At 42.8% G+C, this 22,500-nt stretch overlaps 1 protein-coding gene across 5 annotated transcripts in view; it reads right to left on the bottom strand.

The window, feature by feature from the left end:
• Positions 1-4,284: 4,284 nt before the first annotated feature.
• LOC110069306 (uncharacterized) overlaps positions 4,285-22,500 on the bottom strand; it is a 32,506-nt gene continuing 14,290 nt past the window's right edge. For all 5 annotated transcript variants that reach the window (XM_089286626.1, XM_089286623.1, XM_089286625.1 and 2 more), the window contains 2 exons: positions 22,436-22,500; positions 4,285-17,356 (listed from right to left, as the gene is read on the bottom strand). The exon at positions 22,436-22,500 is cut by the window's right edge and continues 179 nt beyond it. In XM_089286626.1, the coding sequence (XP_089142752.1) occupies positions 5,202-17,356; positions 22,436-22,500 (12,220 nt within the window). In that variant the 3' untranslated portion in view covers positions 4,285-5,201. The remainder of the gene's footprint in view (positions 17,357-22,435) is intronic.

Raw genomic sequence — 22,500 nt, 5'->3', positions numbered from 1 at the left:
AATTTTGCTTTCAATTTAGTCGTGTACTTGGTAGCGTAGTTGATTGCGTCATGTCAACCCAGCGCGCGCGTGGCGCTTAAACCATGCCTTGCGTGATGCGCAGAACGTGTGCGCACTAACAAAAGTAGGCACCGTCCTTAAGGTCATTCCCCAGTATTACATTGCGCATCCTTACTGCGCATAATTTCACGCGTGATTAGAGCGCGCGCATTAAAAAATGGCGGCTTTTTGTTTACAACTGGACCTCGCCATAGAGGTAAATCGTCATTTTCTCGCAAACGAGTATGGTGACCTATCATTTTTTTCTGTTGTTTTGAATTGAGTAATAAATTTCTCTGTGTAAAATAAATATGGACCGATTCTCAGTGTAGAACAAAAAGCAAACGTCGGAAACGTGAATTTAGCAAGCAATCGTGACCACAATCATGGTGCTATTATGAGGATTTATATGTGCATAAACAAGGTGCTGTTGCTCCTAAACGAAGATGGGGACCCCTCATTTTTATTTCAGAATTTAAGTTCCTATACTAGTAGTAATCAGAGATTATGAGAGTGCGTTCGACGCTCTCACTTTAATATATATATATAGCTCGCTGGCATACAAAGCTCTGCTTTCATGTCCAGTTTGAGCACTCTACTGGGATGAGTCGTTACTGTTGCAATTTCGTATGCTCACTAGCTCGCTAGTTTGAGCACTCTGATAATGGCTTAGATACTACCACATGTGTAGTATTTGGGGCGGCTTTTTAAGCTTGGCCTCCATCCTAGTCTTAACTTTTAACCTTTGCCTATTGCTAAAATCAACATTTTTCAGCAGCAACTGAGGCTTTACAGTCAGATATGCATGGTGTCAAAGTCCATGCTAGTGAAGAGGTTACGATTTGTTGATACCTTGCGTGACGCTGCCAGTTTCTGTAGTTTAAATTACGTAAATTATTCTAAGCTAGCATTTGCAGTCGGTTGCTCGTTTCGCGTGGTCATTTATCGTAAACAAACTCCGTGCGACTAATTCGAGTATTTCCCCTGATGAACAAAGTAGTCCTATGGATCCTGCCTTCAGAGTACTTTTCCACCGATTCCAAACAATAAAATTTCGACCGGATAAAGACTGAGCTATCTGTCGCGACTGGAACGAATCAACAAATGCAATCAAAATGTAGCTGTTCCCACGGTTATCATCCCAAAACCAAGTCGTATTAATAAACAAGGACAGTTCCCTCAGATTTCGATAAATGCTGAAGCGTTTAAATTCGCCATAATCTATCGCTGAGAGCACATAATAGCGAGGCGTGCGGCGACTGAATGGAAAGAAGTCAAAAAAAGATCCATCGGAAAGACGAGCTCACATGGCCTGCTCACATACTCACATGTTCGCCACATCTCTTATCACATGTCTTAGCATTAAACGGTACCAGTTTACTGGCCGTGACATGCCCCTGCAAAAATTAAGCGGGGTGGCCATGGTGGTGTCCTCAGGAATGTGGTTTTTTCGGCCTAGAACCGTGCACAGGGACACCAACTCTGAAAAAGCCACAGGTCAAAATTAGGTTTGCGTTCCACTTCGTCGAACGCAAATATAAACAATCAATAGGCAAAGTTTCATAAAATCTCAGTGCAGGTTCTATTTCAGTGGAATGACCTTAAGAGGGATCGCCTTAGTTAGAGGGCCTATATGGGCGATTCACTCTTACCTTGATAATCTCTTGGTGTTATGTTTTATGTATGTAGTGCCCCTGCCAACAAAGGCAAAGTAAGCCCAGACCCCCTCCTTATCTTTTAAAAATTATGTCGCCCCCCCTCACCTACATTTATAATAAAAGCTTAAATATACCTTATTTTATTACTCGCTTTGTACTAAAACACGTCGGACAAACAGTACCTTCTAAGTATATTCAACAGAGCCGTCCATTTCCGAACAGTCTGACTGCACGGCTGACGCCACTTTTGCTCGTTTGGAAAATAAAGTTTGGTTTGAAAATTTAGCCGAATGCGAGGGGAAACTAAAGGATTCTTATCACAAAACAAATAAAGAAGCCTCGACTGTGCTCTGTTCTGTTGTAAAGCACTTAGGAAGCGGTATAACACTCAAGAAAAACACTCGAATACGTCTCGTGTTTTCCCCTACGCTTTTTTCGTGCTCTACCGCTTCCTGCGTGCTTTACAACAGAACAGAGCACAGTCGAGGCTTCTTTATTTGCTAATTAATTAAGCCAAGGACTAAATATCATTCCTATGGCAACACCAACGTGACCTGAGACACCTTTGCTTCATGACTAATCGCATCACAAAATTACCAAGCTTTTTCTAAGATTTAATAATGGAATGTACCAAAAGCCATCTCCAACATGGAGACAAAGTGGAAAATTGTACTTACATTTTCACGGCTTTCCTCAGTCACCGAGAGCAATGGTGGGCGACTTTATGGCATACTGGCACGAACTATATACCGAGAAATGTTACAATGATTGCAAGCAATGATTTCTGGGTTGTTGGTAGATACTTCATGATACCTTATTTAGTTGCTTGTTTTTTTAATTACTTTCTTGGCCTACTGGATTTACTTGGCTACTTTAGTTCCTTCGTGAGGACTTGAATAACTTGGCTGATTTGAAATGTTTGGTCCACTCAAACATACAATACAAATCCCTTGCCCCTTTTCCCGCTTTAGTTTAGTCAGCAGAGCAACGATGGGCGGTGCGTGCTCATGCAGATACCATTTTTCGCAAATTTTTATTGACTGTGCGATCGATCGATTGAGCAAACGTTATCGCTGGTGCAGGATGGACTAAGGCCCGATTTTGACACAAAACGTCTCTTAAAGTAGCCGAACCTAATTCCAATTTACTTCACTTAAATTAGTTTTATGAATGCCGTCAAACGTATTACCTGCTAAGGAAAAGTCTAAATCGTTTTTCCTAAGATGTTTACTAAATATTTAGAGTTTACATTGGAAATTGCATACGTTCAAAGACTGGAAGCATGTCCGTAATGTAAATGGTAGGAATCTAAAAGTCTATCAAATATGGTCTGGAAAATGGTACAACTTTTATGGAATGAACACCACTTGGGTTTCTGATTTATAGCCACACTGGAATAGCTTTGCATTACACAGCTGAGCATTATACAGCTGAATATACAGCTGAATATCGCCTGGAATGGGGAACGGGGCCCATGGTAGCCTGCGTGGCAGGCTCTCATAGCGTAGAATGGCTATTGTTCTTGTGACATTTACTTCCAGTTGGAAAGAGCGTATAGGTATGTCATATGGCCTGTTATTATTCACAGACGCCCAAAAGGGCTTATTCATTGGTTGCTATGAACGCGCCGCAATGCTCTTTAGCCTGATGGAGGCGGCAAACTAAACAATGAAAAGGGTGCACTATTGTTACTCCCTTTGTTTCGATGACCACAAACCGCTTTTGTTTCTTCCTTTGTTTTAATAAACTCAGCGTTCCATTGTTTTCTCGTTTGTTCCGCAAACGTCTCACACCGATGTATAATTATAAGTTTTCCCTTTCGTTACGTCGAAAGTGAACTTAAGACCCCAACACTAGAAACAAAGCGCATTTTATAGTTGCTGCCCGAGCAAGGTGATTGTGCTGTAAATAAATTCATTATTTTGCTGTATGTAGAAAGGGGAAGAAAAGGAGGAAATGGCCGGGTGCGCGCGCTCTCTCTTTTCGCTTCGCGCGGGCGCAGCCCATTCCCCCCCCTTCTCTTTCACGCGCCTGCCACACAGGCAAGGCCCACGGTCCCGTTACACACTTACTCACACACCTCATCCGACCACCATTTTAGTATGTTATTACAGACCGAGTTCATAAATGGCCGCTCTCTTCTTTTGCTAATTTCCTCTCCTTCTCTCCAGGCTAATTTTCCTATCTAGCCCCATTTGAAAGAAAAAATTCTTTTCGAGTTTTACATGCTAACGAGGCCGGTGAGAAAATTAGCATAAGGACAAAAGAATAATTTATTGGCCTCCATTTACGAACTCGGTCTAAGTTGGCATTCAAAGGCGGCCTTCGCTCCTCATTCAAGCGAGACCTTTTCTGTTTGAATTTTGAGCTTAAGAACAAGGAAAAGGGGCTAAATTGACAGCAAAATAAGACGGAACAGTAAAATGGCGGCCATTTTAGGGTAAGGTGTAAAGATAAAAATGAAAACAGAATAAAAATGGAAAAGTGCATCCCGTCATTAGATCCAATGCATATTGCGATAATACTCCTCAATAGGCGCAAATACTAACCTAGGGAAGAGAGAATATCAATCAACTGCAATACTACATTTAAAAATAGAACAGCATTGCATTTACTTCTAAATTTGTAAGCCATTCTTTAATTATCTTTAATTATTGAAAACTGAACTACGGATAGTAGATATAGAGTAAAAACCTGCAAGTAAGAACCTAGTTTTTAAGAACCTGTTAGCCTATAGTTTGCCAATTTGACCTTGTGTATACATGAGGCTATTTAGCTTCAAATTTGAAACAGGTTCTCATTTTTTAAAATCTAAAGGTATCACAGTTCATGTATATGTTACGTTCTGAAAGAGAACTCCAAAATTAATGTGATCAGTGCTTCAATTTTTCTTATTATAGTCATTTTACATAAATGCTAAGTTGGTACGCAGATTTTATAAAAGGAATAGGCTTAGTAGCACTAAATTTTATTAAGTACAAGGTAATTTGTTTCTTCAGAAAATAAGCCTCTACTTAAGAACATACGCAGCCTAAATTTGTGTTAATTACCAATTATCTAAGAACCTGTTTAGGATAACTTGCGAAAATACAGGACTGTACTTGCGGAATTTTATTGTATATCATGAACTACTAAATCGAACTTGAGCCTGAAAAACAATGGCCTCTACATTAAAATACTAATGATATCAACAATATCACTTAGGTTACACTTTTCTTGTCACACTATATTATTTCTAGTAACACGCAGATAAAAGTTTCCGTAATTTACAACTTTAACTAGAGTGGACGACTCTGATTAGAGAAGTGTTCAGTTCAGTGTGGAAAGTAAATACGTGATTGCTCTATGACTGCATCAAAACAGTTGGAAGAACTTAATAAATAAGACGCAAAACTAAAACGGATTTCCGAGATCGTCAAACTCGTTTAGCTCTTCCGTTAAAACAGGTCCCGAAATCCATTTAAACCTGCTTATGTCGTCAAGTCAGGGCATTGATTATACCGTTCACTCTCCACTGACAGCATTTGTCTGTTGCTGAACGAAAGTTGCAACATCACCTGCTTTCATAACCAATGATTTGGACTTCTCAGAGGTAGAAGCAGCAACTTGGAAGTCAGCCGCCTTAAAACTTGCAGATGTCGTTGTCTCTCCAGTCAGGACATTTGTCTGTTGCTGAACGCCAGTTGCGACATCACCTGCTTTCATAACCAATGATTTGGACTTCTCAGAGGTAATGCCACCAACTTGGAAGTCACCCGCCTTAAAACTTGCAGATGTCGTTGTCTCTCCAGTCAGGACATTTGTCTTTCCCTGAAATCCAGTCTTCACATCACCAGCTGCAAAGTCGGACGATTTGGAATGCTTTGATGTTGAACCAGCAAATTTCAGATTTGCGACTTGAGCAATTGCCGAAGTGGTCTTTCCGCCTGTCTCGCTGTTTGTCTCGTGCTTAAATCCAGTCTTCACATCACCAGCTGCAAAGTCGAGCGATTTGGAATGCTTCGATGTTAAACCAGCAAGTTTAAGATCTGCGACTTGAACATTTGCGGAAGTAATCTCTTCGCCTGTCTCTCTGTTTTTCTCTAGCTTAAATCCAGTCTTCACATCACCAGCTGCAAAGTGGAGTGCTTTGATGTGCTTTGCATGCTTTGATGTTGAACCAGCAAGTTTAAGATCTGCGACTTGAACATTTGCGAAAGTGGTCTTTTCGCCTGTTTCGCTGTTTTTCTCTCGCTTAAGTCCAGTCTTCACATCACCAGCTGCAAAGTGGAGTGATTTGTAATGCTTTGATGCTGAACCAGCAAGTTTAAGATCTGCGACTTGAACAATTGTCGAAGTCGTCTTTTCGCCTGTCTCTGTGTTTGTCTCTTGCTTAAATCCAGTCTTTACATTACCAGGTGCAAAGTCGAGTGAGTTGGATTGTTTCGATGTTGAACCAGCAAGTTTAAGATCTGCGACTTGAACATTTGCGGAAGTAGTCTTTTCGCCTGTCTCACTGTTTTTCTCTTGCTTGAATCCAGTCTTCACATCACCAGCTACTAATTCGAGCGATTTGGAATGCTTTGATGTTGAGCCAGCAAGTTTAAGATCTGCGACTTGAACATTTGCGGAAGTAGTCTTTTCGCCTGTCTCGCTGTTTTTCTCTCGCTTGAATCCTGTCTTCACATCACCAGCTGCTAATTCGAGCGATTTGGAATGCTTTGATGTTGAGCCAGCAAGTTTAAGATCTTCGACTTGAACATTTGCGTAAGTAGTCTTTTCGCCTGTCTCTCTGTTCCTCTCTAGCTTAAATCCGGTCTTCACATCACCAGCTGCAAAGTCGAGTGATTTGGAATGCTTCGATGTTGAACCAGCAAGTTTAAGATCTGCGACTTGAACATTTGCGGAAGTAGTCTTTTCGCCTGTCTTACTGTTTTCCTCTCGCTTAAATCCAGTCTTTACATCACCAGCTGCAAAGTCGAGCGATTTGGAATGCTTTGATGTTGAGCCAGCAAGTTTAAGATCTGCGACTTGAACATTTGCGGTAGTAGTCTTTTCGCCTGTCTCTCTGTTCTTCTCTAGCTTTAATCCAGTCTTCACATCACCAGCTGCAAAGTCGAGCGATTTGGAATGCTTTGATGTTGAACCAGCAAGTTTAAGGTCTGTGACTTGAACATTTGCGGAAGTAGTCTTTTCGGCTGTCTCTCTGTTCTTCTCTCGCTTAAATCCAGTCTTCACATCACCAGCTGCAAAGTCGAGCGATTTGGAATGCTTTGATGTTGAACCAGCAAGTTTAAGATCTGCGACTTGAACATTTGCGGAAGTAGTCTTTTCGCCTGTCTCGCTGTTTTTTTCTAGCTTAAATCCAGTCTTCACATCACCAGTTGCAAAGTCGAGCGATTTGGAATGCTTTGATGTTGAACCAGCAAGTTTAAGATCTGCGACTTGAACATTTGCGGAAGTGGTCTTTTCGGCTGTCTCTCTGTTCTTCTCTAACTTGAATCCAGTCTTTACATCACCAGCTGCAAAGTCGAGTGATTTGGAATGCTTCGATGTTGAACCAGCAAGTTTAAGATCTGCGACTTGAACATTTGCGGTAGTAGTCTTTTCGCCTGTCTTACTGGTTTTCTCTCGCTTAAATCCAGTCTTCACATCACCAATTGCAAAGTCGAGTGATTTGGAATGCTTCGATGTTGAACCAGCAAGTTTAAGATCTGCGACTTGAACATTTGCGTAAGTAGTCTTTTCGCCTGTCTCTCTGTTCCTCTCTAGCTTAAATCCGGTCTTCACATCACCAGCTGCAAAGTCGAGTGATTTGGAATGCTTCGATGTTGAACCAGCAAGTTTAAGATCTGCGACTTGAACATTTGCGGAAGTAGTCTTTTCGCCTGTCTTACTGTTTTCCTCTCGCTTAAATCCAGTCTTTACATCACCAGCTGCAAAGTCGAGCGATTTGGAATGCTTTGATGTTGAGCCAGCAAGTTTAAGATCTGCGACTTGAACATTTGCGGTAGTAGTCTTTTCGCCTGTCTCTCTGTTCTTCTCTAGCTTAAATCCAGTCTTCACATCACCAGCTGCAAAGAAGAGTGATTTGGAATGCTTTGATGTTGAACCAGCAAGTTTAAGGTCTGTGACTTGAACATTTGCGGAAGTAGTCTTTTCGGCTGTCTCTCTGTTCTTCTCTCGCTTAAATCCAGTCTTCACATCACCAGCTGCAAAGTCGAGCGATTTGGAATGCTTTGATGTTGAACCAGCAAGTTTAAGATCTGCGACTTGAACATTTGCGGAAGTAGTCTTTTCGCCTGTCTCGCTGTTTTTTTCTAGCTTAAATCCAGTCTTCACATCACCAGTTGCAAAGTCGAGCGATTTGGAATGCTTTGATGTTGAACCAGCAAGTTTAAGATCTGCGACTTGAACATTTGCGGAAGTGGTCTTTTCGGCTGTCTCTCTGTTCTTCTCTAACTTGAATCCAGTCTTTACATCACCAGCTGCAAAGTCGAGTGATTTGGAATGCTTCGATGTTGAACCAGCAAGTTTAAGATCTGCGACTTGAACATTTGCGGTAGTAGTCTTTTCGCCTGTCTTACTGGTTTTCTCTCGCTTAAATCCAGTCTTCACATCACCAATTGCAAAGTCGAGTGATTTGGAATGCTTCGATGTTGAACCAGCAAGTTTAAGATCTGCGACTTGAACATTTGCGGAAGTAGTCTTTTCGCCTGTCTTACTGTTTTCCTCTCGCTTGAATCCAGTCTTTACATCACCAGCTGCAAAGTCGAGCGATTTGGAATGCTTTGATGTTGAGCCAGCAAGTTTAAGATCTGCGACTTGAACATTTGCGGTAGTAGTCTTTTCGCCTGTCTCTCTGTTCTTCTCTAGCTTAAATCCAGTCTTCACATCACCAGCTGCAAAGAAGAGTGATTTGGAATGCTTTGATGTTGAACCAGCAAGTTTAAGGTCTGTGACTTGAACATTTGCGGAAGTAGTCTTTTCGGCTGTCTCTCTGTTCTTCTCTCGCTTAAATCCAGTCTTCACATCACCAGCTGCAAAGTCGAGCGATTTGGAATGCTTTGATGTTGAACCAGCAAGTTTAAGATCTGCGACTTGAACATTTGCGGAAGTAGTCTTTTCGCCTGTCTCGCTGTTTTTTTCTAGCTTAAATCCAGTCTTCACATCACCAGTTGCAAAGTCGAGCGATTTGGAATGCTTTGATGTTGAACCAGCAAGTTTAAGATCTGCGACTTGAACATTTGCGGAAGTGGTCTTTTCGGCTGTCTCTCTGTTCTTCTCTAACTTGAATCCAGTCTTTACATCACCAGCTGCAAAGTCGAGTGATTTGGAATGCTTCGATGTTGAACCAGCAAGTTTAAGATCTGCGACTTGAACATTTGCGGTAGTAGTCTTTTCGCCTGTCTTACTGGTTTTCTCTCGCTTAAATCCAATCTTCACATCACCAATTGCAAAGTCGAGTGATTTGGAATGCTTCGATGTTGAACCAGCAAGTTTAAGATCTGCGACTTGAACATTTGCGGAAGTAGTCTTTTCGCCTGTCTTACTGTTTTCCTCTCGCTTAAATCCAGTCTTTACATCACCAGCTGCAAAGTCGAGCGATTTGGAATGCTTTGATGTTGAGCCAGCAAGTTTAAGATCTGCGACTTGAACATTTGCGGTAGTAGTCTTTTCGGCTGTCTCTCTGTTCTTCTCTAGCTTAAATCCAGTCTTCACATCACCAGCTGCAAAGAAGAGTGATTTGGAATGCTTTGATGTTGAACCAGCAAGTTTAAGGTCTGTGACTTGAACATTTGCGGAAGTAGTCTTTTCGGCTGTCTCTCTGTTCTTCTCTCGCTTAAATCCAGTCTTCACATCACCAGCTGCAAAGTCGAGCGATTTGGAATGCTTTGATGTTGAACCAGCAAGTTTAAGATCTGCGACTTGAACATTTGCGGAAGTAGTCTTTTCGCCTGTCTCGCTGTTTTTTTCTAGCTTAAATCCAGTCTTCACATCACCAGTTGCAAAGTCGAGCGATTTGGAATGCTTTGATGTTGAACCAGCAAGTTTAAGATCTGCGACTTGAACATTTGCGGAAGTGGTCTTTTCGGCTGTCTCTCTGTTCTTCTCTAACTTGAATCCAGTCTTTACATCACCAGCTGCAAAGTCGAGTGATTTGGAATGCTTCGATGTTGAACCAGCAAGTTTAAGATCTGCGACTTGAACATTTGCGGTAGTAGTCTTTTCGCCTGTCTTACTGGTTTTCTCTCGCTTAAATCCAGTCTTCACATCACCAATTGCAAAGTCGAGCGATTTGGAATGCTTCGATGTTGAACCAGCAAGTTTAAGATCTGCGACTTGAACATTTGCGGTAGTAGTCTTTTCGCCTGTCTTACTGTTTTTCTCTCGCTTAAATCCAGTCTTTACATCACCAGCTGCAAAGTGGAGCGATTTGGAATGCTTTGATGTTGAACCAGCAAGTTTAAGATCTGCGACTTGAACATTTGCGAAAGTGGTGTTTTCGCCTGTTTCGCTGTTTTTCTCTCGCTTAAGTCCAGTCTTCACATCACCAGCTGCAAAGTGGAGTGATTTGTGATGCTTTGATGCTGAACCAGCAAATTCAAGATCTGCGACTTGAACAATTGTCGAAGTCGTCTTTTCGCCTGTCTCTGTGTTTGTCTCTTGCTTAAATCCAGTCTTTACATTACCAGCTGCAAAGTCGAGCGATTTGGAATGCTTCGATGTTGACCCATTAAGCTTAAGATCTACGACTTGAACATTTGCGGAAGTGGTCTTTTCGCCTGTCTGACTGTTTTTTTCTAGCTTAAATCCAGTCTTCACATCACCAGCTGCTAAGTCGAGCGATTTGGAATGCTTTGATGTTGAGCCAGCAAGTTTAAGATCTGCGACTTGAACATTTGCGGAAGTGGTCTTTTCGTGTGTCTCTCTGTTTTTCTCTCGCTTTAATCCAGTCTTTACATCACCAGCTGCAAAGTCGAGTGATTTGGAATGCTTTGATGTTGAACCAGCAAGTTTAAGATCTTCGACTTGAACATTTGCGGAAGTAGTGTTTTCGCCTGTCTTACTGTTTTTCTCTCGCTTAAATCCAGTCTTTACATCACCAGCTGCAAAGTCGAGCGATTTGGAATGCTTTGATGTTGAACCAGCAAGTTTAAGATCTGCGACTTGAACATTTGCGGAAGTAGTCTTTTCGCCTGTCTTACTGTTTTTCTCTCGCTTGAATCCAGTCTTTACATCACCAGCTGCAAAGTCGAGTGATTTGGAATGCTTTGATGTTGAACCAGCAAGTTTAAGATCTTCGACTTGAACATTTGCGGAAGTGGTCTTTTCGCCTGTCTCACTGGTTTTTTCTCGCTTAAATCCAGTCTTCACATTACCAGCTGCAAAGTGGAGCGATTTGGAATGCTTCGATGTTGAACCAGCAAGTTTAAGATCTGCGACTTGAACATTTGCGGAAGTGATCTTTTCGCCTGTCTTGCTGTTTTTCTCTCGCTTAAATCCAGTCTTTAAATCACCAGCACTCAGTTGAATTGATTTCGCTTCTTTAGACAAGGAGCCGCCAATTGCAAAATTTTTATGTTGGACAGATCCAGATATCCCCTTTTTCCCAAGTGATGTACCAATGGCACTGTCTTTGGATTTGACATTTATTTCAAGCTGCTCCTTTGAGAGGCCAAGGTCGATGCTAGTCTCGCCATTTTGCAAAGACCCTGAAATCCCTGATTTACCACCTGATAGAGCAAAGCCTCTATCTCCACACTGCGCGTGACCTCCTATGTTTTCTTTCGAAGCAAAAACTCCTGCGCCTTTATCATTTACCTGAACCTCTGCGCCCATACCGTCTTTCGCTACTCTAAGGTTTAATGCGAATGCCGACTTGCGCATATCGGTGATCCTTGCGTGTTTGCCATAGTCCGTATTAACGGATCTCTTTATTTCTTCGGAAACAATTCCTGAAGAGGATGCAATAGTTCCTTGGTGTTCCATGGCCACTGAATTTTCGCTTGTACTCAACCCCACGGCCACTCCGGTTTTATTGACACCTAAGGAGAATCCGAACGAGGACTGTGATCGGTAGCTGGAAACTTTTTCCGAGATAATATTCTTTGCAAAATTTCCAATATCTTCATCAGCCGTAACTGATGAACCTTTGAGGTTTAGAGAACCGACTTTGAAGTCTTCCTCTTTCATTGGTCCACTGCAATGGATGCCGCTTGCCCTTTCTACAAACTTCCCGACGTCCGAACTCTTGCTGTAACCGAACTTTTCGGGAGTAGGAAATCTTGGACCAATGGCAAAGCCCACAGTTACTGTCTGCTCGAACGCTTCTATTTCACTCTGCTTGGAAATGACATGCAAATTCTCAATGTTCCCAGTGATAGCACCAGTTTCTAGGTTACATGCAGTCAAATTCACATTTTGCGCCGCGGTGAAATGGGTTCTTCCTCGAACAGTGATGTCCTGATTGACGATTTGCTTCTGTTTTGAGCAAGCATTTGCCGCGGTTACATTCACTGTACACGGTGACTGAATTCCAAATCCGACCGACCATTCTTTAGAAGAATACGAATTATTTAATTCTGCTCCTTCAAAGTTAACGTTCTCGGCATCGATAAGCATATTTCCAACACCCATAACCATTGCATTTTTCACGTCTAAGTTTTTCGCTGAAACAGACAAGTTGCCTCCAACTTTCATGGTGCGTCCAGCTAAACGCTGCTGCATCATTCGTTCAGATTTTTGCCCAAACGATAGACCATTTTCTACGGAGAATGAAAAGCCACTTGACTGAACTTCCCGTGACTGTGAAAGTATCCTGTCTTTACATAAGACAGTACCAGCGGCTTGAAGCATCAGGTTGTCACTGACCGAAACATCAGTCCCAATCATGGTCACATGAGAATCTCTGGATAAAACAGTGAGTGATCCACCAGCATTTAATTGCGAGCAATGCTGCTCATCTTGTCTTTGTCTTGTTCTCTTTGTACTGAACCAGTTGCTCCTGACATGCTCTTCTTCTCGAACAGTCACTTTGTCTTGGATAACGACATCTTCCTTCGCTGAAATCGCGATGTTTTTGGCTGCCTGGATTTCCGTGGCTGTTGCTTTGATCTTTCCTTCTTCTGATTTAATCGATACACTTCCAGACGAGGAAGAGATACTCGATTTTGAAACAGTGGAATATGATGTTACATCTTTTGAGGAGCTAAAAAAACCTCTATCTGACGAAGACGTGCTGTGTCTCGTTTCTTTGACATCAATAATTACGTCCTTCTTCGCCTCTGCAACGGCACCTTTCTCACCAGAAACTGAACTAGCAGCCATCGAAACAGATCCTTTGCTTGATACTAGAGCTGCAACGCCGCCAGCTCCAAGACTTGACGAATCCAAGTTGACATTTCCTTCAACAGATTTCAACAGGAGAGAGTTTTGAGACGTGACTGATGAGTTTCTGACATTGAGTGTTTGATTTGATGCTATTGATGCTCCTTTGTCAAATCTCAGGTTAGAATTGTCAATACTAACTGACTTCGCCTTAAGATTGAGCCCGTACCCATGATAAAGGTTACAGCTCGAAAGAACTACATCTTGATCCGTCAACACCAAGCCGAGTTGATCAGAGATCTTTAAATCTTCATACACTCCTTCGCCTTTCAGAAAACTATTAACCTCGTTGATTTTGTTAGTTTTCATCGTAATGCTCTTGAACTTGTGATCTGCCTTTGCCCGCCCTTCTCTTTCGTCATGATAAGCCAGATCAATGCCCGACTTAGCTTCAATCGTTGCTTGGTCTGATTCAACTTTTCCAACAAGCTGAACTTTTCCCCGGGATGATTTTACGTCTAAAGAACTGCTGGCAATATCACCCACACTGCACACTTCATCTGCGCAAAGCAGCATTGCAATAGCTCTCTTTTCCCTTTTGCTCAAAAAAATTTCTTTAGATACGACAGCAACATCTCCAGCAAATTGAGCACCATTGTCGCAGAAAACTTCGTCAAAGAGTGCTTCATAGAATGACTCTGTGAAGGTGACACCCTCCCCAAAACAGTAAGAGCCAGATTCGTGAATACCATCTTCTTGATTACTTTTCTTTGATTCAGAGAAGCCAAAGCTTTCCTTCATTGATTGCAAGGCCTTCATTCCTCCTTTCTTTATCAATTCTCGCATTTTTCTTGCCTTTCGCGGGATTGCCAATAATTTTTCTTTCAGCACGTTTAGCTTCGTATATCTATCGCTCTCGCTTGTAATGATGAAAACCAGTTTTGGCACGTCGAAAGACTCAATGCCGTTCTTCAGAACTTCTGCAACAAAGTTATTCACCATGTTGTACATTTGGCCCAGTCGTAAGCTGATTTCTGCGTTTTGCATAGAACCTCTGCTCAAGGATGTCAATGATTTGCTTGAATGGCTGCCTTTGCTTGCCTCATATTCTTTCTGAATATTCTTCAGCCATTCTCCAGCTTTTGACCACGCTTCTATGCTTTTGGCGTCGGGTATGCATGTTACGTAGGCCAAAAACTTGAAAAGCAGAACCGTGTTGTTTTCGATCCGTTTGTTCGATTTTAGGGCAGAGCCCCCAAGGAAACACGTGATACTTTCTAGTTCAATGTTGTCTCGTCCAACCAGTTCACACTTCGTCACATCGTTTACATCAGCAATCTCTTCGCCTGGAAGGCTTAACAAGAATGGTGCTTCCAGAGAGGTTACGTGGCCCCTGCAAATTCCACTGTTGACCAAGGCAAGGTCAGAGGATAAGGTAATATCACAAGCTTCCCGAACCGATTCTATTTGACCAGAGTTCAGAATTGCCCATGGCTGTATTTGAAGATGGCTGAATTCTTCTATTGAGCCAGCTGTTGTAATCCACTCTCCTTTAATTTCTACCGACTCGCATAAACTGATTTTGCTCTCCCTGGTGAGATGCAAATCTTTATCTGCGACAATTTTCACAGCTGACACTTCCGTCAAACTTCCCGAAATGTTAATACTCTGGGCTTCAATTTCCAACAGAGTAAGCGAATCCAATTTCCCTTTGGTTAATCCTTTCAGCAAAACGGTACCATTTTCCTCTGTGACTATCTTTAGTCTTTGGAAGATATCTATACTCCCAGATTCCGCCTGCTCCTGCTCAAAGGCCTTTCCCACAATAACTTCCACGGATCCCACACATTCCAAGCTGCCAGTGAACGATATCATATCCTCTACGATGATGGTTGATGGTTTTTCTCTCGTTGCTGGCTGGGTGCATCTCAGTCTTCCTGGAATATGAAGTGCTTTCGCTGTGATATCAACACACTCGATTTGGCATTGGATGACTGCCAAATGACAATCAAGAGAAGCGTGAGAGCATTTAAGGGGATTGATTGTGTCAAATACAATCTCCTCAATTGATTCATCAACTTTGATTTCACGAATAATAGTCATCTTGTTCGGACCCTCAATGGAAAGGCGTTCTTTTATGGGGGTATTCGCGGCCGTACACCAGAGACGGCTTGCTTGAAGGGAATCTTCTACTGCAAGCACTGACTTGTTCATTTCTTTACTGACAATATCTTCACTTCCGTGGAATTCAACTAAGAACTGTCCCAGATCACATTTTTTACGCAACTTCAAGCATTCACACAGTCTGAAAATACATTCAGGCTCGATGTTGTCTTCTGATTTGGCAATGGCGGAGTCAATCAGCAATCGACCTTTAACACATCTGACTTCAAATTGGTCTGGTAGAACAAATCCTTCTTTGCTTTCATCTTTTCCCCCCAATGCAGAAAAGGACAGAGCGTTCTGCGATTGCGAGCTAACAATGAAGTGTTTATCGACGTAAATGCGCCCACCTAATGTTGCTACATCATAAGAATGTATTGCGACATCCATATTAGACGATTTCAGGATTCCTCTTTCATTGGAGAAATTCTTCGACTTTAGATCCATGTTCCCATCGCATTCGATAACTCCCGCATTGACGGTTTCTTCCTTGCAATTAATGCTTAGCAAACTTGCTTCTGAGATCACATCGGTGCTGGCAGGTGACAGTTTTACCATACCACTGTTGCTGAAAGCCTTGGACTGAATGTTCAAAAGTGTTCCGAACGCTGTCAGGTTGCCATTCACTGAGATGATTTCCTCAGAGGAGAAATTGTTTGCAACGTTTGAGTCCCCAAAGATGCCCTTGTTCTCTCTGTATTGAGGACCATTACATGATATGACGGAGTCAGCGCTGATTTCCAGACATCTTGTAATGACATCTATCGTATTTTGCCTTGGTCTGTCTTTCGGGGAATATTTGAGGTCAACAACTGCACCAGATCGTGTGCAAACAGAGGCCGTAATACCATTAATTCCTTGAGCATGCAATTCACCCAGCACGATAAAGTTGGTAACCTGGCTTACGTCAGTGGCCTTTAGATTCAAACTTCCCTCTTCCACGACGAAAGCTTGATTGACAAGCAGCTGAGCATCTCTTTCAAAAAACTCGGCATCGCATTCTTTGGCAGTGCAAAAGGCATCACAGGAAACTTTTCTCTGTAGCTGAATGAAGAAATGTTGTAGGACAAGAACATAGCCAAACCAGCTATTTTCAACACCATCTCGGAAGACTAATAGAAGATCTCCTTTGCTGATCATTTTCGCTTCTCTGCCTTGCTTTAACTGGCCGAGGTCCAAAGCAAGATCACCGTCACTGACAACTAAGCTTTTGTTCTCAAAGACTTCACCAGTGTGTAATTTTCCACCCATTCTAGTCCAAACGATGGATGTCTCAAAGATTCTAACGTTTCCAAGGACGTACAATTGGTCGAATCTTTCCAAGATTGCGTTGTCGAAAAACAAGAAATCGCCTCTGACAAGACCACTTACATTTCCGCAGAGCCATGTCCATGGCTTGACAACCGTTACAGATCCACCAACATTAAAATGGATTTTTTTCCCTTGCAGCTGGGAACAGTCATGGATGTCTTCCTTTACAATGCAGGAGATAGAGGATGATCGAATGACGCCATGTCTCCACGTACATGTCACCAGTCCCCCACGTATAACTTCTTTTTCACTCTGGTCTTTGGCAAAGTCGTCTTTCCATTCTCCACATATCACATTAAATTCTGATGCAATGCTTCTCCCGTTGACTTTAGCCGCTGGATCCACTTCTTCATTCACAACATGCACGAAGTTTGATGAATCGAGCATCTTAACTGCTTGCAAAATTCGAGAATCATTAAGGGAAGAACTGGTCTTTGGACGTTGGGTGATGTCTGATAAAAACCCCAAGTCTTTTTGCAGTGAAATGAAACTGCTAAAGCCACGCTGAGCGATGTCATGTTTCGAATCTGAGCATAACATGATTTTGTTGCATGTCAACGTGAGACAATTTTGAGCACATAGTGTTCCGAAGTTTGTCAAATTGCCATGGGCAATTGCGACTTCCAATTTCTTGGTCAGATTTTCGTTTTTGGCAATTCCTGTGGCATTGACTTTTTGGCCCAAAACCCCGTCTATTCCAATGTGAAGCTCCCCACTGTTTATTTTGATGGTCAGACATTTACCTACATCACAAGATCGACTGGTGACCGTGCCGTTAATGAATACAACACCTCGGTTGTTGAGGTCTACTTCAATGCTATTGCATCTCAACACAGCTCCGGTGTCCACGTAAATATCACAAACATCGTTGCATCCTGGAAATAATAAGAGTATATTTGAGCGTCGGAATCACTAGCCACCACTGCACGAAAATATAGCTTTCATTTCTTTTGAGTTGTGTCAAACTTGTGCAAAAATGGACGACTATCTTTGTCGGAGAGGTCAGAGTTGGCGACAGCTTGGAAAAATATATTGCCTCGCGTATCAAATAATATAATAGTAAGGTAACTCCGCTATGGCCGGTCCCAAACCCGGATGAGAAAGGAAGAGTTGGGCTTGGGGCTAGCAACTCCATCCCGTCAAAAACACGCTCGCTACGGAAACCACGACTACAGGGATTACTTGAATTACATTAAATGACCAAAAGAAACGACCCGAGGGAGAGCGTATGAAGCAGCGCAGTCGAACCCGCATGGAAACTGCTATGCAGAATCGTCTCTTCCCCAAGACCGGCACAAGGATAGGAACATGGAATGGGAGAGCTTTATACGAGGCCGGAAAGTTTGAGGACTGAGTGAAGTTCGATGGACTGCATCTGGAAAAGCCACTCTGGCATCGGGACATGTGTTGCTGCATTCAGGACCACCCAATGAAGGTGATGACCACAGAAATGGAGTGGGCATAATGCCAGCAGAAGCCTAATAGAATAGGAGCCAATAAATTAAAGAATTTTAAGATCCCGGTTCCAGTCAAAGTTCCAGAAAGTGTCAATTATCCAGTGCTACGCGCTTTCATGGTGAAAGAAAGTCTCGGCCCCATGAACGAGAATGGAGAGTTGTTTACAGATTTCTGTGAGCAGAATGACCTAGTGATCGCTGGCACAGTATTTCCCCATCGTAAAATACACAAGGTGACATGGTCTTCTCCCGATTCGTGAACAAAGAACCAGATGATAGACAACTTTACTATCTCCCGCAGGTGGCAAAGAACCCTTCAAGACGTCAAAGCTTATAGTGGTGCGGACGTTGGATCAGACCACATTTTGGTGATTGAGAAGCTGAAAGCCAAGATTCAAAGCATTAGGAAGTCTGGATTACAGAAGAACCAGAGGTTCGACATCTCCAAGATAAAGACACCAGCACAGCAAAAGGAGTTCTCCCTTTCACTGAACAACAGATGCCAGGCTTTAGTAGACTTAGAAGATGGCTCGTTGGAGAATAAATGGGAACGAGTCAAGAGCACGTACACGACAACTGCAGAGGAAGAATTGGGATTCAAGAAGAGAGAATTTAAGAGCTGGCTATCAGAAAGAACTATCAAGAAGATTAAGGAGAGGCGATCCATCAAACAAAGACTCTACCATGCAAGAACACGGATCCAGAAACGGCAGACACGGCGAGAATAAACCCAGAGAAATGTTGAAATTAAGAAGAGTGCCAAGCGAGACAAGAGAGAACTGGTGGATGAACTTACAGAAGAGGGGAAGACTGCAGCCCAACAGAACGACATGAAAACCCTCTACAACAGCACCCGTCAGCTGTCAGGTACGAGAGTGAATACCAACAAACCAGTGCGCGGAAGCAATGGCACCTTTCTCAGCAAGACATCAGACCAGCTCGATCACTGGAAGGAGCACTTCAGCAGCCTGCTCAATGGGACACCAGTTGTCAACCCACCGCAGATTAAGGAGGGAGACGACCTGGACATTAACCTTGGCCCCATCACCAAGGCAGAGGTAGTAGAGGCCATCAAGAAAATCAAGAACGGTAAGGCGTCAGATAACATTCCACCTAGAGTCATGAAAGGAGACACTGAGATCACTGCAAATATCATGATTAACCTAATGGAGGATGCATGGGAGAAGGAGGAAGTGCCAACGAAATGGAAGACAGGCTATATTGTAAAGATTGCGAAGAAAGGGGATCTTACCAACTGCCGGAACTGGAGAGGAATCCAACTTCTATCTCTCCCAAGCAAGGCCTACACTAGGTTGATTCTGGAGAGGATAAGAAAAGCTTTGGACGCCAAATTGAGAGAGGAACAAGCAGGGTTCAGGCACAGAACCCTATCTTGCACAGACCAGATAGCAACTCTCCGCATCATCATTGAACAGTCGCTAGAATGGCAGTCACCGCTGTATATCAGTTCTGGTGACTTTAAAAAAGGCATTTGACATGGTGGACAGAACAATGATCTGGAGACTCTTGAGGCACTATGGCATTCCCCAGAAGATCGTAAACATCATGCTGAGCTTCTATGAAGATAACAGCTGTAGAGTCATCCACAACACTGATTTGTCTGCAGCCTTCACTGTCAACACAGGAGTGAGACAAGGATGTATCTTGTCCCCACTTATCTTCTCACTAGTTATTCATTGGATGCTGAAAACAACAATGGAACAGCAGAGAGGCATTCACTGGACCCTCATGCAGGGGCTAGAGGACCTGGACTTCGTTGATGATGTTAGCCTACTCTCACACACAGTTGGGCATATGCAAGTTAAGACCGAGAGCCTGTGCAATATTGCCCGGGCAGCAGGTCTAGAGATCCATGTCACCAAGACCAAGAACATGCGAATAAATGCCAGGAAGCACCCCTCAGTGTTGATGGCCAGGCCATCGAAGAAGTTGATCGCTTCACCTACTTGGGCAGCATTGTGAGCAAGACAGGAGGAACAGACGAGGACGTTAAGGTTAGGATCAACAAAGCGCGTCAAGCTTTTGCCACCCCGAGACCAGTACGGAGGAGTAAAAACTTCAGCTGCCGCACGAAACTGAGACTGTTCAACAGCAATGTCAAATCAGTTCTTTTGTACGGGGCTGAAACCTGGAGGCGCACAAGGAAATTAGACTACAAACTGCAGGTCTTCATCAACACCTGTCTCCGTCAGATTCCACGCATGAGATGGCCAGAGCGCATTTCTAACCAAGAGCTCTGGCAAAGAACTGGGCAGGAGCCCATCCCTGACACCATCCAGAGTAGAAAGTGAAGATGTATTGGACATACCATACCCACCAAGCCTTGGACTGGAACCCACAGGGGAAATGGAGGAGAGAAAGACCATGTTTTACCGGGAAAAGATCTCTACAAGCTGAATTGAAGACCATCAGCATGACCTGGGAGGAGACGAAGAGGGCAGCTAAAGACCGAGAAAGATGGAAGCTAGTAGTCAGGGCCCTGTGTTCCAGAGGGAACGACGAGGAATAAGAAGAAGACTTTGGTGGGAAGAAAACCATTCTTGACACAATCACATATAACAGAGCCTTAGCTGTGGTTGGCGTTATAGGCAGACAACTTAAAAAACTTGAATTGTGACAGTCTTTTTTGGCCTGATGTTGAAATTATGTACGAATCTCCAGGGTTCAGTCCAAAAAAGTGTGGTGTTACGCATTCTCCAAGGTCACGTCTCTTTCTCCAAAATGAAATGAATTGGGTTTATAAAAGCTCACCAGGACAGGTGGTGAGCAAGGACGATATCAAACGTTCGCGATAACAAAAGGATTTCATAGAGGTGATGGGTAACTTTTAACTTAATTTATTCGTAATTTTAATGGGAGTGTCCCCGATAAGTCGGCCTCCGGGCTGACTAGAAGTTTTTTTAGACACTTTCATAAAGTTTATTTATTGATTGATTGATTAGAACAATTGATAAAGGAAAGACAACAATTGACCGGTACAGCTATCGTCGCTCAATTTTCAAAGTTCCAATAGATCTTTGATACGGCTGGGCCCAATCTGAACTTCAATCATTGCAGAGCAGTGACCGAAATGAAGAACGCCGTACAAAAAAAAAGAGAAAGAAGCCGAACTAGGCTATCTAAAAGGCAGATGTTGAGAGAGAGAAAGAGAGAGAGAGGAACACTCTCGTCAAGAAGAAGAGCAATACTCTTGTAAGCTCAACGGCGGTGCCAGAGCCATCTACCACTACCACAATTCAAGGAGGTGTCCTATCAGCCTCAAAGTGCTTTGAAAGTCAGGTTCTAGGATAAGCAACAATACCACTTGAAAACTTTAGAACTGAGCTAACAAACCAATCGGGATGTTCCATTTCGGCTCAAGAGCAGCAGTAAGTGGGGATTGTTTTCTGACAGCTAGGGCACGTCGGTGGCTCACCACTGGTTCGGTTCTTAGTAAAACCCGTTTAGTTATGTGACAAGTGTCCGCGGTAAGTATATGTAATCTCATGGGCCCGAGGGCAATTAATTAATTTCACGCGTATTTTCAAAGTTTTCAAAAAAACTGGAAAACTTTGAAAATACAAGTGAAACTAATCCTTGCGATTACTTGTTTATCACATAAAGGGCAAAATTCTGTACAAAAGACAAATTTCAGGGTCTTGCCGTCGCGTAAACAGGTTTGCCGGTTGTCATTAAAGAACAGGCCAGCAGTAGAACGGGGAAAGCCTGCTATAATAGTAAGAAAAACACAGCAAGTTCAATTCACTCAAAGCAATTTCGTTACAAACAAAACTTTAAGCCAGCCAATTTTATTCACCTGTTTTGCGAAGCTTGTAACGGCGTGAAACTACTTCATTGATCGATGAAAGACATAAACAGGTGTCCAAACGAGCTCTGATAACTTGTTGAATCCAAAACTCTCCTTTCCTCCGCGAAAACATAACGTACCAACAAAATGTACGCTGTTTTTTACGCCGATAAGGTGACCTGTGATACTAATAAGGCGCCCCGAAGCAAAACGAAGAAATTAACTTTCAGTTTGGCGGCCATGAAGTTCTGTGACTCTATGCTTCGTTCGACACCAGCCGTCCCCACTCAAACTCTTTTCAGGCTGCGAATCAATTCATTTTTCGATGGAAAAATCCTTTGGCTTTTCCACCAAAAGACTGCGCATGTCGATTTTCTTTCACTTTAGGATGAAATAACCACGTGTAGATCAAACTCAGAAGCAATGCGTTTCTGAAATTCCTTTTCAAAATCCGTTTGGATCAGTTGTTTGAAGCGGGAAACCAACTTAATGTAGGCGTGCTCAGCCAACCAGCATCAAGTAATCCTGCCCTTGGGATTACCAAAAGTGCCCTCGTGATTAAGAAAAAAATGCCCTCTGTCTCAGCCAATTAGCATTCAGTAATTTTGCCCCGTATGTGATAAATCAACTAACCGACCGTAACAGGGCAGTGCATTAAACTCATATAACTTAAAAACAATAGCCCTTACCTTCTTTGGGTAAAACTATCGCAGAAAGCTCCTTGACCTGAAGAGGATGTGAAGAGATTCTTAAC

Source organism: Orbicella faveolata, unplaced genomic scaffold, assembly GCF_042242905.1.
Source record: "Orbicella faveolata isolate gen_17 unplaced genomic scaffold, um_ofav_v1 contig_14, whole genome shotgun sequence".
NCBI classification, from domain to species: domain Eukaryota; kingdom Metazoa; phylum Cnidaria; class Anthozoa; order Scleractinia; family Merulinidae; genus Orbicella; species Orbicella faveolata.
Note: the sequence above shows the minus strand (reverse complement) of the source record. Positions and strands in the feature narration are given on the sequence as shown.